Source organism: Magnolia sinica, chromosome 18, assembly GCF_029962835.1.
Source record: "Magnolia sinica isolate HGM2019 chromosome 18, MsV1, whole genome shotgun sequence".
In the NCBI taxonomy this organism is placed as follows: Eukaryota; Viridiplantae; Streptophyta; class Magnoliopsida; order Magnoliales; family Magnoliaceae; genus Magnolia; species Magnolia sinica.
In genome coordinates, this window is record NC_080590.1 from 6,226,038 (window position 1) to 6,249,904 (window position 23,867).

General features: G+C 42.0%; 1 protein-coding gene across 6 annotated transcripts in view; it reads right to left on the reverse strand.

Moving 5' to 3' along the window:
* Window positions 1–19,399, reverse strand: part of LOC131232481 (uncharacterized) — a 79,588-nt gene extending 60,189 nt beyond the window's left edge. For 2 of the 6 annotated variants that reach the window (XM_058228742.1, XM_058228740.1), the window contains exons 1-8: window positions 19,070–19,388; window positions 18,693–18,789; window positions 17,128–17,222; window positions 16,522–17,042; window positions 15,223–15,433; window positions 14,759–15,088; window positions 426–579; window positions 131–268 (exon numbers count right to left, since the gene is read on the reverse strand). In XM_058228742.1, the coding sequence (XP_058084725.1) occupies window positions 131–268; window positions 426–579; window positions 14,759–15,088; window positions 15,223–15,433; window positions 16,522–17,042; window positions 17,128–17,222; window positions 18,693–18,789; window positions 19,070–19,246 (1,723 nt within the window). In that variant the 5' untranslated portion in view covers window positions 19,247–19,388. Of the gene's footprint in view, window positions 1–130; window positions 269–425; window positions 580–14,758; window positions 15,089–15,222; window positions 15,434–16,521; window positions 17,043–17,127; window positions 17,223–18,692; window positions 18,790–19,069 lie in introns of all 6 variants that reach the window. The other 4 variants (XM_058228743.1, XM_058228745.1, XR_009164863.1 and 1 more) reach the window with 3 other exon arrangements.
* Window positions 19,400–23,867: the final 4,468 nt, after the last annotated feature.

The following is a 23,867-nucleotide window of genomic DNA, read 5'->3' on the forward strand; positions in this document are numbered from 1 at the left end:
AATTTGTATCTTGACTTAAACTGTCAGCAAGTAGATGCCTAGAGTGAATGATGAAACCCTTTCCATTCAAGAACAGCATTAATTCAAGCTTTTAAGCTAAAAGGCTAAATACGTAAACTGAAAAACTAACCGAAGTCTTTGTGGTGTACAGCATCATTCAACCCTTGTATGAATGGCCCGAGTATGAAACTTTCAGGCACTAGTTTTGCACAGTTTCCATTATTCTCCCAATTGATGCCTAAAAATGATTGCATAATCAAACACCGCACTGCAACGCAGACATCAGAAGTAACCATATTCAGAATGGATAAAAGACTTTCATAACTAGGTTCTCTTTAAGATCTTTCATAAGTAAAATTACTGAACAAACTACAAAAATTGCTCCCAGAGCAGTACAACTATCGAAATTAGGATCCCTGGTATACCTTGAGGATTCTCGTGACAAAATCCTCGCTCCCATAAAACTGCTAACCAGCTAAAGATTCCCTCTAAAGCTTCCATCTGAAATTGATAAACCCCTCTACCAACATGATCCATATTTGAATCAGGTGTCCAAGAAAACTGAAGCAACAAAGATATCTGGAAAGATAATTTGGTCAGTCACCAGAACTAGCTGCTAGTTGTGAACAGTATGCAGCAATTAGTTTGAGTTTTGAATAAATAGGCCATAACAACCATCAACAATCACAAACAAATTTTGACTTGATATTCATTGCAATGCTAGAAAAATGGAGATCTTGATATAGAGTTCTTCCCCTGAACAGAAGAAGATTTACAAAACTAGCTGCTAACAATAGACTTTGAACAACAACTATTAACCAATAAAAATGAGGAGAAAAGACTCCCCTTAGATGTCACATCAAACCTAGAATTTCTGGTTGAAAAACAACACAAATAGGAGCATTTGAAGTTTTGAACCCCAAAAGTAATCCAAAACAGGGTCAGGAAAAGAATAAGAAGAAGAACAAAGAAAACTACTTTTCATTCACAATTCACCATTCCTTCAGAAAAGAACCTTGACATTACATTTACCATCCCAAAAGCATAAAAACCCAAAGCTAATCCTAACCATCCAAAATTTCTAATAGTAACCATTTCATCAATATCATCATCTAAGCCTTATCCCACCTAATTGGGTTCGGCTACATGAATCCTTTCTGCCATTCCACTCTATCAAGGGCCATAACCAAGGTATTCCGTAACAGTAATGGTGGCCATAACAGCCACCACTGTTACCTTTACGATACGGGTCATAACGACTGGTAACGGCCCCCGTAACGGCCGTTGCGGTTTCTTTTTTATTGAAAGAAAAAAAACAAAAACAAAAAAAAAAGCCTGCATCTGCCCTGTAACATTGAAAAAAAAAATCCGAAAAACATGTATCTGCCCCATAATAGGCCATTACAGGGCTATTATAGCCTTTACAAGAAATGTAGAGGACTGTTAACGGCGGTTAGGGGTCATTTTTTTTCATAATGGCTGTTACGGCCATTACAAACCCGTAACGTGTAACGGTTGCCACCATTACCTTTACGGCACACCATGGCCATAACTATACCCTAGCATGAGTTTGGAATGTCATATTGTTGGATACAGGTTGGAAGTTTTGGCAAAAAGTTTGACGGTAGCTGCCAACCTGATGCAACCCTCCTTTATCCGGGTTGGAGATCGGCAATGAGAAGATAAAATTCCTACAAGCGCATTGTAATAGACTACTACATGGGTTGATTACAATTAAGCACTATCTAATAGTCTATTACATAGTTTGATTACAATCAACTAGTATCTAACCATTTATTTTCACATAATATTAGAAATGCATAAAATATCATTTAAATCACCCCCCCACCCCGGAACCATATTGTCGTTCAAAAAATCAATCATACCTCACTCAGTTCATGCAAGAATTGCATGATCTTTGGCTCATTTAAAAGATAACTTAATAAGCTTTCAAATGTAACCAATTTTATGTCATTTAGATGTCATTTAGTACCTGAAAGGCAGCCCAGAAATTAGCGACAAAAATAAGGGTACCTATAGAACATTGCTATTTCTTTCTATAAAAATGGCTTAATATATAGTAGTCCAATTGCATGGACCCCCATGGATTAATTGGACCATCATTTGTGTTACCGACATCTCTTTCTCATTGGACTCACTTATCTTTAGTAATTAGTCTCTTTTTCTATACTAGTTGTTTATGACATGTTGGGAATTTTTACCTTTGTTATCAAGGGCATCATGGTCATTATTGTATTTATGACCTAAAATAAAACAAAATAGAGAGGCTCTCTCTCTCTCTCTCTCTCTCTCTCTCTCTCTCTCTCTCTCTCTCTCTCTCTTTATTGATCCGGGCATTGATCTCTTCCTTCATCTTCTATGTTTCTTCCCTTTTCTTTCTTCTTTTATTGTTTTGAGGTGAAAATCTAAAGTCGTTTGGGGTTGATCCACTCGAATCTCTCTCAACTACCCTATGGTGGGTCTCTCTCTCTCTCTCTCTCTCTCTCTCTCTCTCTCTCTCTCTCTCTCTCTCTCTCTCTCTCTCTCTCTCTCTCTCTCTCTCTCTCTCTCTCTCTCTATTGATCCGGGCATTGATCTCTTCCTTCATCTTCAATGTTTCTTCCCTTTTCTTTCTTCTTTTATTGTTTTGAGGTGAAAATCTAAAGTCGTTTGGGGTTGATCCACTCAAATCTCTCTCAACTACCCTATGGTGGGTTGTGTGATCATGCCCCGTGCATGTGTGTGAGGACCACTTTCATATAGATCCATCATGATGGACAAAGTGGGGCATTGTGAGTCTGTGGCCAGATTTATGATCAGATTTGAGGTTGAAGTTGTGTATAGCAAGGGGTTAAAGAACCAGTGTACATGTGGAGGTTTCAAAACAAAAAATGCCATCAAGTGATTGTGTTCGTTGATACACATCGGTTTTTGAAATACAGGTTTGGTAAGTTAAAATCAAATGTTCTTCCCTTGTGCACTGATTTCTCCTGCATCTATGGATGTCAAGAATGAAGCCAAGACTAGTCTTTTGTTTCCATTAGAGTCAATGAACTTTCAGATTACATCGACTAAACTCAATGGAGCAAATTACTTACAATGGGCCACATCGGTAGAGATCTTCTTTACGGGTAAAAGGAAATTAAAATATTTGACTTTCCCCATACCTAACAAAGGTTCAATATAATACGAAGATTGAGTAGCGGAGGATTCTCATATTAGAGTGTTTCTGTGGAATTGCATGGAGCCTCAAATTATTGCAAACATCATATAGGAAAATCTGAGAGAAATGTATTTGGGCGAAGAACTTAACTCAGATCTATGAGTTACTTAAGAATATCTTCGCTCTTCAGCAAGGAGATAAAAGTGTTGAAGAGTGTTATTCAGCCTTGCGAGATATGTGGAAAGAACTAAATGTATACCAGCCACTGTCTACTAACTACGAGATTATGAGAAAACATGGAGAGGAATTCCATCTTGCTAAATTCCTCACTAGTCTTCATCCCGAGTTCGAGCCTGTCCAAGCTCAGATTCTTGGAGGTAGCGAGATTCCATCCATCACTAAGGCATTTGCTTCCGTTCAGCATGCAGTTAGCATACTCGGTCCCTCTTTGTTAGATCATTTTGCATCTATTCTTATATCTAATAGAGAAGATGGGGGAAGTCATGGCCGTGGTGGCCATTCCAGCAGTAGAGATTCAATGGTAGGTTACTTTGGAGGAAAAAAAAAATTTAATTGGAGAGGCCATGGTACAAACTTCAGTGATAGCCGTGGTCGTGGTCATGGTAATCAGCAATGCACTCATTGTGGTCTCAGTAACCACACGATTGATACGTGTTGGGATATTGTTGATAAGCTTGCTAGGTCAAAAGTGTTTTTTTTAGAATTTCATTTACAAGCGCAAATAAAATTCAATTCTAAGGTGTGTTTTATATTCTGATAATGTTATGGAATATATATCCCATGACCAAGGTTTTCGGCAGCGTATGCGATGTAACATACACTACACAATATGAAGCGTACGCTACACATAGCGTAGCGTGCGTAGGCATAGCATATGCTATGTGAAGACGTTTTTTAAGTGTTTCTTCCCTATTAGTTCAGCATTTGTTTGGAAATGGGGGTGTGACTCATCCCCATCCCACGTGGCACCACCATCCAAACTGTGGTCCCTATTGTGGATGGAGCATATCTCTATCATCCCACCAATCAGACAACCCTAACCATCTGTATTTAGGACTAAAAGTGTACAGCTGGAGAGTTTGTATTGTTTTAAATGGTGTAAGACTCACAAAAATTTATCCCCTAATAAAACCCATCCTTTTGAAAGAGGGGTTTACAAAACCCTGTAACTCTAACACCAATAGTCATCCAACCCCAAACAAATCCGTCCACTCAATTCTCTCTATCCAATTGACCATTTGGGAAAAAAATTTAAGGATTTGATTGGCCTTGTAAAATGATCCTGTGGCTGGAATTTCATAGGCATTGGAGCCCAAAACAAAGGAGAAATTAAAATTCCTTCACTTCACATCTGATCAGAAGTTGACATCAATCTGTCACAATAAAAATATGTGACGAATTATTGGATGAGGCAAGTCTTCCTAAAAGCCAAGCCCACCAAAACTCTCATGGATACAAATCAAAGGCTTGATATGAATAAGGGAGTATTGGTTGATGATCTAGGAAGAGACCATCAACTGTTTGAAATTTTGATCTATCCAACGATTACCCGAACTGATATCACATATCCAATCAGGGTGGCGCTTTTTGAGCATGGAGGTAGCTAAGCTCTAAGTTGGCATTGATCTATTACAACGAAATAATGTGATGAATTTATTGGATGAGACAGATCTTCTAGGAGCCAAGTCCATTGAAACTCTCATGGATACAAATCAGAAACTTAGTATGGATTATGAAGAATTAATTTATCATCCAAGAAGATGTCGCCGATTGGTTAGAAAATTGATCTCTCTAACGATTACCCGACCTGATATCAAATATCTGGTTAGCATGATTAGTCAATTTATGCAGGCTCCTCAAATTCCTCACATGGAGCATGGAGGTCGTGTTTCGTATCCTCATGTATTTAAAAGGAGCGCCTATCATGGTATTCTCTATAAGCATAATGGCCATCTCCATGTAGAAGGATATTTTGATGCAAATTGGTTACTTCTCCATATAACAGACGATCTACTATTGGCTACTATACTTTTGTAGGTGGTAATGTAGTTACATGAAAGAGCAAGAAGCGGTGCAGTTGCTCATTCAAGTGTTGGGTTGAATATAGGCTAACGTGTGAACATTGAGAAAGTTAATGTGTGAGCTTGGATATATAGTTGATTAATGCAGGGGCATTTTCACACCGGGCTCGACTAGGGTGGCCTGTGAGATGCAGGGGCACACTCGGGGTGGACAGCCCGTCTGAGGCGGGTGGCTCATGTGAGGCGGTACCCATGTGATGTGGGGCTCGTGAGGGGAGTTCGGTCGAGATCCTAACTCATGAGATGTGGAGCCTGGGCTATGAGATAAGGGGATTAATTCACCTTGAGCTATCAGTTCGAGTTTTTAGAGCAAGTGGTTAGTTGTCCTGCATAAAATTGGTATCAGAGCGAGAGGTCTCATGTTCGAGACTCCTCATCGGGAATGATTAATGCTAAGGCATTTTCACACCAGGCTCAAGTGAGGTGGTCTGTGGGATGCAGGGGCACACTCGAGATGGGAGGCCCATGTGACGTGAGTGGCTCATGTGAGGCAGTACCCATGTGATGTGGGGCCCATGAGGGGGGTTCGGTCAAGGTCTTAACCCATAGGATGTGGGGCCTGGGCTATGAGATAAGGGGATTAATTCGACATGAGCTATCAATTCGAGCTTTTAAAGCAAGTAGTTAGTTGTCCTGCATAAAATTGATATCAGAGCGGAAGGTCTCGTGTTCGAGACTCCTCATCAGGGGTGATTAATGCAAGAACATTTTCACACTGAGCTCAAGTGGGGTCCCCTGTGGGATGCAGGGGCACACTCAAGGTGGGTGGCTCATATGAGGCGGTACCCATGTGAAGTGGGGCCCACGAGGGGGGTTCGGCCGAGGTCCTAACCCATGGGATGTGGAGCCTAGGCTATGAGATAAGCGGATTAATTCACCATGCTCTAACGGTTCGAGCTTTTAGAGCAAGTGGTTAGTTGTCCTGCATCATTGATACTCCTATGATGTTGTGTTGTAATAATCAAGCAGCTTCTCATATTGCTAACAACTTTATCTATTATAAGAGAACCAAGCACATCGAAGTCGATTGTCACTTCATCAACAAGAAGGTTGGTAGCAAGAAAATTTGCATGTTGTTTGTCAAGTCCCAAGACCAACTGACAAATCTGTTCACAAAAGCCATGGGTCGTAGTCAACTAAATCATCTCTTTGTCAAGCTAGCATTCATGACATATACACTCTAGCTTGAGGGGGAGTGTTACCGCCGTCTCATTCTCACTGGACTCTACTATCTCTAGTACTTGGTCTCTTTTCTCTATTCTAGTTATTTTGGACATGTTGGGAATTCTTGCTTTTGTTATTAAGGGCATTATGGTCATTAGTGTATTTATGACTTAAAATAAAACAAAAGAGTGAGGGGGCATTAACCCTCATCTCTATTCTTTCTCCCATTATGTTTCTCATTTCTTCCTCTTTTCCTCCTCTCTTTCTCAATCACATCCACAATGTGAACCAATCCTACCATCATGTGGAGTCCACTAACTGATTAGACAACTTCATGGACCCATCCATTTATTGGAAACCTTGATCGTGACCATTCTTGGATTTTATCACCCTCAAGTTCGTACCATACTTGTTTTCATACATTTTCTCTTTCTTAATAATCTTTTGCGAAGTATAAAAATTATTATAATGAGAAGAAGAAATGACTTGTTTATCAAACAGAAAATATGTTTTCTTCTATATTACTGCTCAAGGTTGCTTCATGCAGTGTTCGAGTTGTCGGTGTCGCTACAAGTTTCGCTGGCCGGAGATAAAGATATAATATCGTTATCGCCGATAATATCGCCGATAACCGGAAATGCAGGGAAAAAGGAGGAACATGGAGAAAATGGTGGAATTTTTCAGTGAAACTTCAGGACATGCCTAAATACATATATTTACATATTCAGGAATAAAAAATTTGCAAAAAGAATATATTAAATTAAAAGTTTTCATTTAATGGGGGCCAAAAAGCATGCGTTGTTGTAAGAAATTACTCAAATAGTAATCAAAATGAGTTTATATAATACAAATGCAAGCTTACAACAATTACGACATGCAAAAGTAAATAAATTAAAAAATACACATTTCTGGCCATTTTTCATCCCCACATAGAGTGACGAGGTGGCTCGTAATCATTGTCTGGATCCCGTGGCAGTTGAGAGTAGTACTGTTGCCCAACATATTGGCAGTACTGTTCCCAAGTCATCCTCTGCTCGTACCAATTGAGGAACTCTCTTATGTACCTCTGATAGTCATCCTCCCCAAACTGTACGAGTACGCCTAGACGTGGGAATTGCGTGACATACATCGATGGCATTTCCTGAGCAGGGTACTGAGGGAACAGATCAAGTCTAACCCCTACTCCTTGATAGTATTGCTGCCAGTCGTACGGGTATCCCGAATATCCACCTGTCAAAGGGTCATGACTCGAAGAACTATCTTCTGGCTGCCTGTACTCATGGGTAGATGAGCGTGACTGAATGTCAGAGCTGTCACAGCCATACCCATGATATCCCCCATGAGCATAAGGTGGGACAGAGGTGGAGCTCCCCCGATCTGAACTTATGTCCATAGATGACAAACTGCGTGTGAAGGCATCAGCCGCGGCGCGTCCGGCTTTCTTCTTCGAACGACGTTCGAACATATATGTGGGCTCTGATGCTCTCGCCCTGGATGGTGGACGAGATCCATGGTCCATGTCCTGAGTGGCATGGTCAAAGCTTTGCTCCTCAGTAAACTGGCCAACGGATTGTTGGCTCTGAGCCGTCGTATATCCCCCACCACTGCCACCCCTACCCCCACTAGTACCACCTATACTAGTGTCGGTGCCTCCGTCCCCTCTCTCATCACCGTCGTCATCGCCGTGGTCATCATCATCGCTGTCGTCGTCATCCCCAGGACCAGTGTTGAGTGGGGGTTGAGTCTCATCATCATCATCACTCACTACGACTTGATGATGGGGTGGGGGCCGTGAAGATGCTTCCTCACCCTCATTGGAACGTGCCGAACTCCTCACCAAAGGATCAAAGGAGTCTGTATCCGCCTTTTGTTCAGATACTACCTGATCAACGTCGATACCTAGAGCTGCTGCTCCCTCGGCTACCTGTGGAGAAGGGCCTCCCTCCGCATCATCTAAATCAGCTGATTTGACCCACTCATAAAGTGGGTCTTCATCATCATCACCTATCTGTGCCATGTTACCTATAGACAACAGGTCCAGTGGGTCCTGATTTTCCCCCATGTCTCGATCTACCCTCAACTGCCTCTCTCTTAACTTCATATTGTAGTGGCAGTAAACGAGCTTTTGCAGCTTCTCATATGCCAACCTGTTCCTCTTGCTGGTGTGTATGAGTGACCATGTGCTCCAATTCCTCTCACACGGTGAGGAGGATACAATCTGTGCGAGAACACGGACTGCTAATAACTGCAGTGCAGGCGTGTCGACTCCATACATCGCCCACCACTCACCTATATATCCATAAGGAGCTTAGTTTAGTATGAAGTTTAAACGAAAAATACAATTACCTAATTATGTTACCATACTTACATGGCATCATCGTTTCAGTCGATGCTTTTGCTAATGCAGATGAGAACGTACCCCTCGCATCCCTAAACCGCAATAACTGTAAACACGGATTCACAGGTCATTATTTTTAATCACTCATATTTCTAGAGGCTATAAGGAAGAAAATTTATTGCATTACCTGGTTACCGAAATCTGCATGCGCTGTTGATTCTGGGAACAATCGTTCGAACACCTCGTGGACAGCCATCGTCAAATTTTGATTCTCATGGAGCCGACGTTTGTAATGAAATTTGGGATTCATATAGTATGCTGAAACCCAAATATTAGTTGCTCAGTTGTATTAACATGCAAACAGAAGTGATGCTTAAGGTACTCAGTTGTATTAAGAAACTTACCAGCTTAGTGGAGTGGATGCTCGAGGGTCCTCGTCCATCGATGATCGATGATACTGATCACCCATTGATACGAACTGGGGATTGCAGTCATTATTCCTTCTCTCATAATTCTCATAAGCTCATACATTGACCCCATCGAAGGCCACATCTCATTATCTATGGCTCGTAGGACCTTGTACATCGGATGTAGAAAGGAAACGACGTTGTGAACTTTTTCCCAGAAGGAATCGGAAAGCACTACCTTTGAACAGGTTTTTGCACCATCGGTCTTCCTCTGATTCCACTCCATGTATTTCTCGGATCTGAACAAATTTCTCAGACCCACGCGGTGCCTATATAAGCTGTCGAGTGCAATGAAGTTCGTGGCGAACCGTGTCGTGCCTGGTCGAATAATGTCCCCTCCACAACACTCACGCATTGCAGCCAACAACCATGAGTGATTGTATATAAAGTTTGTCACTCTCCTCACATCCTGGATAGTCTTCTTGACAGAATCCCTCTGGCCTATCTCCTCGAGCATTAAATCAATGCAGTGTGCCGCACAAGGGGTCCAATAGAGATTGAACTTCTTCATCAATTTCTTCCCCGCCTTAACGAACGCACTGCCATTGTCCGTCACAACTTGGACAAAATTATGGGACCCAACCTCTCTAATCACTCTTTTTATGAGAGCATATATGTATTCATGCTCTTTTATTTTGGCCGACGCATCAATGGATTTGAGGAAAACTGGTTGTCCTCTACAGTACACCATGAAATTGATAATGGACAATTTCGTGGGTCCCGTCCACCCGTCACACATGATTGTCACCCCGTACTGCTTCCAGTTTGGCTTGAGTCCACGAACCCAAGCTTGCATCTCCTCGTGCTCCCGATCGAGGTAGACGCCAAGAATCTCCTGTTGTGTGGGAGGCTCCACACCGGGCCCGACACACTGCACCTCCTCAATCATATTTTTAAAGTGAGGACTGGCTGCTGCATTTGCTGGTATATGGCTCGAGATGAACCACCTAGATATAGCACCACCTACTTTCTCCCTAAGCCCCTTGCTCCACATATTTTTTAATCTTTTTTGATTAACACCTGCGATGGATGCATCTGGGACACGAGCGCTTTGCGTCCGTTGTATGACATGCCCGCTGCCTCCCTCAAAACGTCTGCTGGTCCCACCAGTCTCATGTCGGGACGTCCCAAACGACGGCTTACTCTCATCAATCCGTCTTCTTTGCTCCCTCTCCCACTCTGAAGCCCGAGACTCATGAATTACTTGTCTAAAATCACTCCTTTCTCGAGCCGTAACACAATCATCGGGGTATGCGATCACCTCATCGTCGTCGTCATCATGCTCGTCGATAGCACCTACGCCCCGTCTAGTGCCTCGTAGCTCTTCCCTCATATCCCTCTCCCAATCATTTTGTTGCAGCTTGCGTGACTTCGCTTCAGTCAACACTCTTCTCATCTCCTCTCTCACTGGCCTTGTTACACTTGGACAGTCTTTCACGTTCTTGTATCCCCCTGCTAAATGTTCTTTTAGCCTAGACACTCCCCCACTCCGTATCACTTGGCCGCAATAGTTGCATGTGGCTCCATATTTATTTCCCTCCACTATCCGTCCATGTTTCCACCCTATGTCCCTTGCTCCTTTTCTCGATCCAGACAACATTTTGCTCCCTAGTAGCATACAAATTTGCAATAATCGACAAAAAAAAAAAGTGTGGACGGGTTGGATTTTACTTTAAGAATGCATGTGCATGTGCGGCCCCAGCCTCATCCACGACAATGCGGTCCTGATTATGGGGCCCACCTTGATGTATTTATTCTTCCATCGCAAGTTTGATGCATGGAGCATTCACATTTGGCCCACCATATCAATGGCTTAGATCACTGAATCATGGGCCTTACTTGTACAAGTACCAACTGTAACCTGAACAAGTCAGGTTCCTAAATCGAGCATATTGCTTCATCCTTCAAAGCTAATGATGGAGCATTAGATCTAGAACATTGGTAACTGAATGGATGGATGATCCGGGCCAATTAGAGGGAGCGTCCACAAATTCAATGGCAATAACAAGTTCTCTGATCAAATACTGAGAATATCCAATAAGTATCGAAAATGGGCTATGGACCATCAATAAGAGGTCTCAACACATGAACGGTCCAGATTTTCTAAACGTGCACACGTGTAAAGAGATGAGAGGTGCTTGATGGCAAAGATAAAAGCATTTAATCAGGTACTATACAGCTAAAGTGCACCATACTACCAATAGATGCTTAACACTTTTTCCCTAATCGGGTCCCACCGTTGAAACATTTATAAGGCCCACCATTATGTATTTTTTAGATCCAACCTATTCATAAGTTAACATAGAAATAGATGAAGTGAAAACAAAAATATCAGCTTGATGGGAAACTTCTTTGGCCATGGGGAAGTTTTGAACGGTGGATCACTGTCCCCATTGTTTTATATGGTGGGGTCCACTTGAACTTTAAATCTATCTCATTATTTTTCTCATGCCATAAAACTCTCTCTCTGAATGGATGGACGGTATGAATTCAACACATGCATCATGGCAAGGTCCACAAAGCTTGGTGACGTCACTTCAGTAACGCCCTGGGAACAGATTGGCTACTCCCCCTGAAACCAGCCATTGGCTGGTGGTCGGTGCTCTATGGGGCCCACCATGATGTATGTGTGTCATCCATGCTGTCCATGTATTTTTATATATCATTTTATACATGATAAAAAAAAATGAAGTATATCTCTATCTCAAGGGGACCACATTATAGGAAACAGTGTTGAATGAATTTTGACCATTAAAAACATTTTGGGGGCCATAAAAGTTTTGGATGAAGCTGATATTTATTGTTTCCCTTCAGCTGGGTCTTTATGACCAAATCAACAGATTGGATGTCAAATAAACAGTACAGTGGGCCTTAGGAGGATTTTAATTGTGAATATCCATTCATTATTTTTGTCCTGTGGTGTGGCCCACCTAAGATTTATATTCCAATCATTTTTTGTATCAAGCCCTAAAATGATCTGTAAAAATGGATGAACGGAATGGATGAAAAACATACATCATGTTGGGGCCCACAAAGCACCGACCACCAGCCACGATGCTGGTGTCAGGGGGAGTAGCCAATCCATTCCCAGCGCCCCTGGCGGATTCGGATGGTGTACCCCCGGGTACCCTAAGCGTATTGAGTAAACTCTGTGGGGCCCACCTTCATTCATGCATTTTATCCAACCCGTTCATCCATTTTACCAGATAATTTTAGGGCTTTAGCCAAAAAAAGAAGCCTATAAAAATATCTTGTGGACCACACCAAAGTAAACAGTGTGAATTGAACTTCTACCGTTGAAAAGTTCTTGAGGGCTACAGAAGTTTTAGATCAAGATGATATTTGTTTGTTTCCCTTCATCCATATCTGTTAGATCCTATGAACAGATTGGATGAAAAATAAACATTACCACGTGCCTTAGAAAGGTTTCAACGGTGGAAATAAATATTTCCACTGTTTCACGTGGTATGGTCCAGTTGAGGTGTGGATATACTTCAATTTTGGTCTCAACGGCTACAATGATCTTTAAAAACGTATGAACGGCGTGGATGAACCACATGCATTTACGGTGGGTCCAACAGAGTTTACGGTATGGTTTGCATCTAAACATCACTGTTGAAAGGTTTCAACGGTAGGAATTTTCCAAACCACATTTTCCTTTAGTACGGCTCACTTGAGCTTTGGATATCTTTCATTTTTTACAAGGAGTCCTAAAATGAAATCACAAAATCGATGGACGGAGAGGATTTCTTACAAACATCACAGTGGGCCCCACCTGCCCCCACCTGAGCTAGCGGCACATGAACGGTCTTCGGCAGGAAATCCGCGTCCCTGGTCCGCACGCTGCGGAAAGGGATTTGGCTACTCCCCTGCCGTGTTCTGTGGGCCCCACCATGAGGTGTGTGTTTCATCCATGCCGTCCATCTATTTATATAGATAATTTTATGATATTTAGAAAAAAAAAAAAAAAAAGGTATATCCCAATCTCAGTTGGACCACATTACAAGAAACAGTGTTGAATGAACTATGACCATTAAAAACTTTTTGGGGGCCATAAAGATTTTGGAACAATCTGATCTTTGTTTTTTCCCTTCATCTGAGTTTTTATGAGCTAATTAACGGATTGGATGTCAAATAAACAGTACAGTGGGCCTTAGGAGGATTTAAATGGTGGATATCCAATCACTACTATTTTCCCATGGTGTGGCCCACATGAGTTTTAGATCTACCTCATTTTTTGGTTAAAGCTCTAAAATAATATTTAAAAATTAATGGACAGAATGATACAACATATGCATCGTGGCGGGGCCCACATAGCACCAGCATGCACCCAGAGCCCAAGCCGCCCAAGCTCGTGGTAGGGTGGTGTGCAACCAAGTGAGGTTGCACCGTCCAAGCCCACCTGTGGGGTCCACCATGATTTATGTATTTTATCCACTCCGTCCATCCATTGTAACAGATAATTTTAGGTCTTGAACCTAAAAAATAAGTATATCCAAACCTCAAGTGGACCACACCATAGGAATCAGTATAAATTGAACATTTACCGTTGAAAATATCTTGGGGGCCACAGAAGTTTTGGATCAAACTTCTATTTTTTTTTTCCTTCATCCATGTCTGTGTGATCTTATGAACGGTTGGATGAGAAATAAACATCACTGTGGGCCCTAGAAAAGTTTTAACGGTGGAAGTCATTATTCAAACTATTTCCAATGGTGTGGGCCACTTGATCTTTTGGTGCCATTAAATTTTGGTCTCAGCCGCTAAAAAAATATGGAAAAACGAATGGACCGCATGGATAGACTAGATGCATTCTCGGTGGGCCCAACAACATTGGTTAGTACGATAAGAGCATACCGAGTAACCGAGTACGCATCTGCCCGCGGCCCTCCCGATCCCCAATTCGCGATAAAAACACCAAATTCCCTCTCCCCTTCCGAAATTTTTGAAATTTCATTCCTTCCCACCGATTTCGCCGAGATTTTCAACCCGAAAGTCTCTCTCCCTCATCCCAAATCAAACAAAACCTCTATTTTCGAACAAGATCTCGGCCCGCAAGCGGTTTCCGCAACTTGCAGAGGATTTTTCGATGAAAAAAGAAGATATTTTTAGGGTTGAATCTTACCGGAAATGCCGATCTGCACTCAAGAGCAGCTGAACTCGCGTCTTCCTCCAAATCCGGGCGAAAAAACAGGTATTTCTTATGTTTTTTGTGATTTTTTCGCTGACAACCCCCCCTTTTATCGATAAAAGTGGGTTGGTGGCTACAGTTCCCACCCGTGGTTGGTGGGAACAGTGATATGTCGTCCTGATCTTGAAAATACCGATAATATCGGCGAGATTTCGGCGAAATCTGGAAACGAAACGAAATATTGGGGTTTCGGTGTCGCCAGTGCAGCGACACCGAAATTATCGGCGATATTTCGATAATATCGCCGACAATTTGAACACTGGCTTCATGGACGAAAAAATAAAAATGGTAAGATCTGTCAAATAATTGAACAAATAACACGTGGCAACTGACCTGGTGTGTCCAAGCTGCCTCGACCAAATGTGCTCCATACTCTTCAAGCATTTCATACAAAAGTAGGAATGCCGCCCATCTCTGTTGACAGTTCAGAAAGGGTTCAGATGAATTGCATATTTGCCCCACACCTAAAGATTTGGCTTCCTTTTCAGCCCATTGTCCCCTCTTTGTCATACCATGTGCCATTGAACCATTCTTATCGCCTGCATTAGTATCTGAAACAACAGTGCAGCCTTGACTTTCTTCACTCAGTTTACAAGAGTAATGGCCCAATGATATTTTCAAAATATGTAATGATTGCTTTCTCACCAAGGCATCCTTATCGACCTGATATTCAAAACAAGAGAGAGGAATAGAAAGTATATTAGAATATCCAGGAAGTTCTATGTTAGCAAATCAATATGGATATTAAGCGAAAAGAAAAGGAAGAAAGAGCAGATGGACTAGCTCCAGGAGTGTACCAATCCTCTCCGCATTTCATCCCAAAACAGTTGTTCTTCTCTTATATCAAAGTCATCTGCACCATTTTGTACTGCAACATTTTCACACCCTTCACTATGAAAGAAATGAGGCAAATATAGAGAGAGTATCCAATAGGCTTCTTGTCGCTCTAGAGGTCCATGAGAAAACAGGGAGCTGCAGCACTTCCAAATTTTCCTTAAAAAATAATCCCTGACAGAATCAAGCTAGAGAATTTAATGGGGTTCACAATATCAGTTAGAAATTTGCGCCTGTGAATGGTCAGGCTTCCAGGCCTGGGCTAAAACAGCTCCCCTGGGCTATAAAAGTTAGCTTGTGGTCAGACATGGGCCTCATTTTTAGCCCTGTCAAATAAATGGCTGGGCCTGCAGAGTCCGTGGTATCCAAAAAACACAGTAACGGTGGGTACAATTACGCGATATGGGCCGTAACGGCCGTTAGAGGTTTTTTTTTATGGCTGTTACAGCCACTACACCCATATCCTAATGGTAACAACAGTTTTTTTTTTTTAAGGATAACTGGATAATATTAAAGAGAGAAAGATACAAAAGGAAAAAGAGATCTGCTGAGATAGCAGAAAACTTAGCAACCTAAGAACGATAAATCATAATCCGTCAAAACATTTACAACACCCGCCCATTCAAATATCAACTTTTTGGCTCTGGACCAAACTGTCTGGACTGACACAGAAATGTCATTAAAACATCGGTTGTTTCTTTCCTCCCAAACCGCCCACCAAATCGCAAGAATCGATAACCTCCAGAGACGAGTCCTGATTTTGTCTATCTTAACACCGTGCCAAACCAGGAGAAGATTACAGGAGGACTTAGGATTACACCAGCTAATATTGAATCGTGAGCAGAATTCCGCCCATATTTGGGAAACGAAATGACAGTGAATCAGGAGGTGGTCCACTGATTCCTCTTCCTGCATGCAGCAAAGGCATACGTTTACGAGTGGCTGTTACCGTTATTGAATACATTGCTGCAGACAGGTTTTACTACCTTATCCATTTAAATCCAACCAGAGGTCAGGTGTGGGCCCGTTTACATCAGTCGTGAACTGGGTCCAAGCCTGAATTTCAGGTCTGATTAATTTACATCCAATGCCTGAACTTCAGGGCCGGTTTATAAATTAGATAGGCTGAGGCTGACCTCAACCTGGTCCAAACCCTGCCCATTAGATACATTGTATAACTGTTTCTACTTTCTTTGATTCCAACCAGATCCACATGGACAATAAGTGCCATTCATGTCTCTAGAAAAAGTTGTGGTTTTTACCTGGTAAAGATAAATGTCAATCCATGTACTGAAACTTCAAAGGAGGAAAGGGCATCAAGTGCCCTGAAAATACACGGAAGAAGAAGGCGACTTGCACATGATCGATGTTCTGGACATTGTGAAAGCATGCGAACTGCCATATCAGAGAGGGCCAACAGCACATTCCTGGCAAAATTTTCTGCAGAATGCCAACCTACTGCCCTCAGTTGTTCTGCACTTTCAATCGCTTGACAGCTTTTGAGAGCAGCAACTACCAAAGAAGTTAAAATATGGCATGCAGTAGACAGTGGCACAGATCCAGACTCGAGCAATGTGACAAATTGATCCACATTTCTATCGCTTGACTCGTTATTCAGCCTTTGAATGAATGAGTCTCTACTCCACTGGTAAATGGCTAATTCTTCACTTTGAAGTAAACCCATAGAAAGCCCCATTGCCCTTAGAGAAAATGGAACCAAAGTTGCTTCAATAAGTTCCCACTTGTGATTTTCAACCACGACATCACACAGTAATTCTGCCATCTAAAACAAAAGGGTAGAATAAACCATTAATAATATAAATCTACAAAGTCTATAAATTCAATATACAGTAGAAACCAGCTTTTACCTGGTTAATTAATTCATGATTATTTGTATTTATTATCTTTAGGAGTGGAAGAAACCCTCTCCAAATAAATGACTGCAATGCATTAGCCTCAGTCCCTGCAAGCATAGTTCTGTAACGATTAATTATCAAAAACAAAAACACTAAATATTCGAACTTTCAAAAAAAAAAAACTTGTGATTAACTCCATACATCCAGCTGGTATAAGCAGGCAGAGATGTACACCATGTCTAATCAGGCACTTACTCAGCCAACAAATTGTACAAGTTGAGCACGCTTCTGGTAATCCAAATCACTAGTATGCATAGCTTTCAAACCAGGTGAGTCGACCAGGGATTGGCTGATTCAACCAGGCCCAGTCACTGACCTGGTCACTAGGTTGGGATGCACAGGAACGGGAAGAAGAAGAAGATTTCAGTTTTTTTCTATTATTTGCCTTTTTCCTCAGATTGATATTGAGATGCAGATGAAGATAAAGAAGAGCAGGTTTTTTTTTTTCTTTTTTTCCTTATTATTGCCTGCTTTTTCAGATTCAAATTCTGATTTAGATTAAGAAGAACGAGAGGAGGAGGAAGAGAAAGGAAAAGTAGGATTTTTTTCCAGTTATTTTTGGTGGACCTCCCGAAGAAATTTCTTTTTATTATCCTTTGTATGTTTTTCCAGTTTCTTTGTATGTTTTTCAATTTCTTTCTATATTTTTAGTTTTTTATTTTGTATATTTCTTCTATTTTAATTAATTTATTTTATAGCAAAATAATTGACTCACCTGGTTGGCCCACCGAGTCCCAGGTCGACCTGGACCAAGTGACCATCCGAGTCCTGGCTGGCAAACTATGCTCATATGGCATGCTCAACAAGTAGAGGAGAGGCCCAAAAGACCTCTCAACCATAACCATCCGATTGGGCACGTCGAATGTGAACTAAGTGGTCGTAATTGTCAATTTCATCGGATTGTTAGGATCATCTACAAGGGAAGATAGCAGCTCATGACCCATCCGACAATGGAGCCCACCAGAATCAGCAGCTTATATAACTGAAAGATTAACCCACCTGTACCACTACCAAAACCACTGTTTCTTTTAATGGATCATCATATGATATGTACCTTCATAAGCATGTCCGGGAAAAGAAGAAGAATAAGAGGAAAGAGAGTCACGGTGTGTCATTGAGGTGTGTAATGATGCATAAACTGGAGAAGCATTGAAAGATCTCAAAAATGAAAAATAAGAGTAAAAAAATAGAAAATATAAAATAGCTAATAAAATCTCTCAGTGAAATCAGTTCACCATAAGAAGCATGTGTTGATGTTTTGCATGATTGATATGTTTTGTGAAACCCAGAATTAAAAAAAAAAAAAATTAACGGATGCTGATGTAATAGCACGCCATAAACAGCATGTGTTGGTGTTTTGCATAATCGATGTGTTGTAAAATCCAGAAGAAGAAAAAAATGACAGATGGTGATGTATTCACTTGGAGGGGGCAATTCCCGAATCTATTTCCAACAAAGGCCTTCAGCATTACCAAGTCAACCAAGAGCAACACAACGGATGAAACCGTGCAACTCACCCGGGTTCTTTATAAGGCAACAGAGTGCAGTCGTGTAGGACATGATGTAGCTCGAACAATCAGATTCCAGTTTCGCATTTCCATCTTTGAGAAGATCCTATCAAAACACATGCAAGTTCAGCAGAGTTAATTCAATGTCCAGTTCTGCATTTGGATGCACTGTCTGATCATACCTCAATTGTTAGTCTAATGAAAATAACTAAAATTTGCCATTTCACTTCAAAGTCCGCTCATCACAATGTAATAACCATTTGTGCGTCCAAACACAGCCTGATTCTCGATTAAATTGAATTTTCGCAATTCAGTTCGCTTGTGCTTCCAAACACAGCCAAAATCAAGAAAGAAGTTAAACGAGCGATTTCTTCATTTGTACATACCTTTGTGAGATTGGAGAAGGCGTCTAGAAGAGATTTGAAGAGAGATGATGGAGCTAGACCAGTCGAGGCTAAGACGCAGTCGATGATCACGGGAACGGCTGCCGACGGAACGAGCCGGAAGCTCGTCGTTAGAGAAACGACGGTGGCGGGAATGGAAACGGGATCCGATTCGGACATGCTCTGATGAATTGCAGAGACTCGAAAGCGAGATGATCGAACGGTTGTGAAGAAGTGAGTGCGGGAGATATGGAAGAAAAAACCCTAGAATGAGGGTTTTAGTGGGTGGATGGAGTGTTTAAAAGCCCGCGAAATGGAGGCTGACGTAAGACCTCTGTGTTTGTTTTGCACCATTTAAGAGATGGAGGACATGGCATTGTTTTCAGGCAATCCAGACCGCCCAAATCTCTGCCCCTGCTGTGGATGGGGCATAACCAACCAAAAAAATTGTGTTTGAATTTGGACCACTCACTATTTTACTTTTAACCATCCGTTTTCTGCCATTAATTGGATGGTTCTTGATCACTGTGATTTTAGAGATTGCTCTATCCGTGGTAGGACCCACAGTTTGGATGGTCTACATTGGTGCCACCAGTGAGGATGATCAGTCACCGGCATGTTTTAGGGCACGGATGGGGTACTACCCCCAACGGGACCTCGCTTGGCTAGAGATAGACCGTCCTGCTAGGGGCACCGACCCACGCCAGCAAAGCACGGAAATAGGTAAAGATTGAACGCTTACCATCTTTATCGAGCGCATAGGCTTTGGGTGAAGCCGATATTTAAGGATTGCAAGCTTCCCAACTTCACGAGAGTGTTGAGGTTTTAGATCACTATGATTTTTATGTTTTCTTTTCATACATGTCCGTCACCCTTATGGGTAGGTGGGATGACGAATAAACATCACGTTGATGCTGGCGCAAATTACGGATTTTGCAATTTTTGTCAAAACAATTAAAGAAATCGAAGATATAAAGACAAGTTGAAGCAAGTGTAATTATGTTGTTCTTAAAACATTATTCACTACTTTTCAAAATGATTGAAAATGTGCGTTGGTCTATTTCTTAAGGTCTTTTGGCTAAGGTTTGTATGGACCTTGTTGACTGATTAGAGTGTACGGTTACTCTTCTATTTAGGTTGTAGATGAGAATGGTTTAAATATGGGTGATGGTTTGTTGAATCATCCAGGCACTCTTTATATAAGTTAGGGGGTCAATTGTTTTGGTCCAAGGTCATAACTTGATATGACCGTTATTTAGTTGTTGATGAAAAACTAGCCACTAGTGGCAATTTGTGATCATTGTGTACACGTGATTATTGTCGTTGCCTGCTTGCTATTAAGACTTACTAACTAACCGTTTTATGACAGTTGTGCATTTTGAATTAATATTGCATGAGGAGTTATACCTCACTCCAATGGCTAGTTAATTATAATAGTTACACTGGTGTCATTCATATCACTTGTTCATTCTCCAATACCTGACTTATATTCCCTATCACAAGTGTAAGGTGTGCCACCGACGCCTCTACAGCCGCTCAACCGAGCAAATAATAAGGTACTCCACACCCCACTTATAAACAGACGCAAATTAGCTACTGACACGTTGAGCAGCGACACTCGCTACTAAAGTAATGTCACTAAGTTCTATGGGCCCAACCATGATGTATGTCTTGCATCCACACCGTCCACCCATTTAGAGAGATCATATTAAGGCATGATCCAAAGAATGAGTCAGATCCAAAGTTTGAGTGGACCACACCACATAAAATAGTGGAGAGAGTGATGCCCACCATTAAAAACTTTTAAGGGCTACAAAAGTTTTCCACCAAGAAGATACAATGGACCTTAGGAAATCTCTACAAATGGATGGTTGGTGTGGATACAACACATACATCATGATGCCGCCCACGGAGCTTGGTGACATCACTTCAGTAGCAAGTCTCGCTACTCAATTGGGTCCTTACTCTTGCTCGCGTGGTAGACTCTCGGGAGTTTCAACTCCCCGTTAAGTACCCATAGGTGGTGAAATCCCACCAACGTGAGTATGTCACGCCCCAAACCCGAAAATCGGATTCATAGGAATTCCGTTCGCCGAATCTGGTGCCGACAGCCTCCGTAGTATTCCATTCTCGGCTCCTAGCGTTCATACGCCAGGTTCCGATCCTAGGATCCTATAAGGAGGATTTTTTTTTTCAATATACATTTAACTCGTAATAAGCATAATCACAAGTATACCCAAATTACAAAGACAACATCATCATCACATATCCACTAATATAAACATTTGAATACAATACTGAAAGGAAAATACATAAATAAAAAAAAAAATCAAGCTCCAGAGGACTGCTACAAGCTCCAAGCTCAACACTGCTGCAACCTATCATCATCTGCACGCATCTATCGTGCATAAGCTTATGAAAAGCTTAGAGGGTGGTGTAAGTGTGTGCACAAGGTAAGTGCCAAGTATTCAATACAATGTCATTATCATACAAACTGAAAATACCGGTAATCCATAAATCGTACAATATCGGAATACTAACAAGATCATGAATTATCTGAATAAGCAGAAATACTGACAAGAGCAGGAATTATCAGAGTAAACAGAAATACTCACGAGATCATAGATCATACGATAACAGAGTAAGCAGAAGTACGAACAAGTTCATGAGCCAATCAATATCAGAATACACAGTATATAACAGCTATGCAAACGAGGAGTCATAAAGAGTCAAATATCAACTGCCGAGAATGCAATGGGGTATATAATTCATTATGTGGTCACAAATACGTCAGCCATATCTAGACCATATAAATGCGAAACACAGTAACCCAAAATGTCTATATCGCGGATGCAATGTAATATGCGGTGTGAATGCAATGACCATGCTGGAATGTGAAATCGGGATGATAGTACGTAATATCATAGGCTATGGGGTCCACCACAGGGGACTTCTATCCAAACTAGTCCCATACCTAAATTTGGATAGTCGGACTCAATGTGGTAAACTCCCGATCACAGGTTAGTTGCGCGCCCAACCGAAATCCTGGCCATGCGATGGTACACATAACAAATAGTTACGCACCACTAGCCCAAGTGGATAGTGAATGAATGAATGCATGAATGAGTATGCAACTCCTGCTCACTAAATCCACATATCAGTACAGTTCATCTCTGGGATCATCACCGGGGTTTAGTACACTCCAAATGGCACTGCCGCTCTCCTAGCCGCACAGTTCAAGTGAGCGTAAGAAACCTCACTATCCGCCTGGCCAATAGTCTGCCAATAACTATCCGGCACGTCGATAGCGGACCCATTCACGAGCTGGTCAAACTCAGCCTAATATTGCCCCCTACCCTCGGCTGGTAAGGCCACACCCCCTCCTAACCGACCACGACACAGTGGGAGACGCGGCCTCTTGGTATTCGGCACTCGGGCGCTCATGTATCCACTCGGTCTCGACGTTGGGGCGTCTCCTGGCCATGTAGGTTTAGGGATTTTCACCCAGGGACATCTATGGCGCCCGTATGCTAAAACCAAACATTTTCGGTGTCCCATTAGCCATCCACGATATGCCTGTGGAGGCTACGGCCCTGATGTCGCTAAGGCATACAGTAATAATAATGCGAGATGCATGAGTCATGCAATCCAGTTATGCATCAATCCTGCACATGCTCATGTGAGATAACCTCCGCCTATCAGGGAGTCTCATAACAATCTGCCCAACGACATATGCAATGGTCAACCACATCTCATAACAAACATGCAGATGATGTGTATGGGCATGTATGATGATACTATGCTGTCACATACTCATGATTAGTATCAATAACCGGCCTCAACAATCGGCTTCGACAATGTGGACATTTAACCAACAATGTCCCCAAGGAATAGCTCACATAGAGCCAAACATATAATGGGCCCACGGCCCCACACAATGGCCCAATACACATCACTTATGGGCCTCACTCATGGGCCTTACATACATCACATCGATCTCCATACAAGGGCCTCGAATGTATCACAATGGGCCACGACCACGGAGCTCAAATACATCATAATGGGCCTTGCCCATATGCCACGAATACATCACAATGGGCCTTACCCATGGGCCTCAAATACATCACAATGGGCCTCAACTACGGGTCGCATATGCATCATGTAGGTATTGACAATAGGCTTTGGCAAATCGAAATCGGCAATCGATCACGACAATCGGGATCGATCGATAATCATAGTTGGCAAATCGGTCACGACAATCGGATCGATCGATAATCAGGATTGACAAATCGGTCACGGTAATCGGAGTCAGTAATCGGTCACGACAATCGGATCGATCAATAATCAAAATCGGTAAATCGATCACGGTAATCGAAGTCGATAATCGGTCACGACAATCGAATCGATCGATAATTAGAATCGGCAAATCGGTCAGGGTAATCGGAATCGATAATCGGTCACGACAATCGGATCGATCGATGATTAGAATCGGCAAATCGGTCAGGGTAATCGGAGTCGATAATCGGTCACGACAATCGGATCGGTAAGAATGGGCCTAACAATGCCTAATGCAAGGTCACAATGCGGACATTAAACTATCTTTGCCCATCAATATGGACATTTAACCAACATCACTCCCAAGCAGTGGCCCATATAGAGCTAAACATAAAGTGGGCCCATGGCCTCTCTCAAAAGCCTAGTATACATAGCAATGAGCCTTACTCAAGGGCCACATATATACAACAGGAGGGTCCTTCACATGGGTCTCAAATACGTAACATGTGGGCCCCATACATAGGTT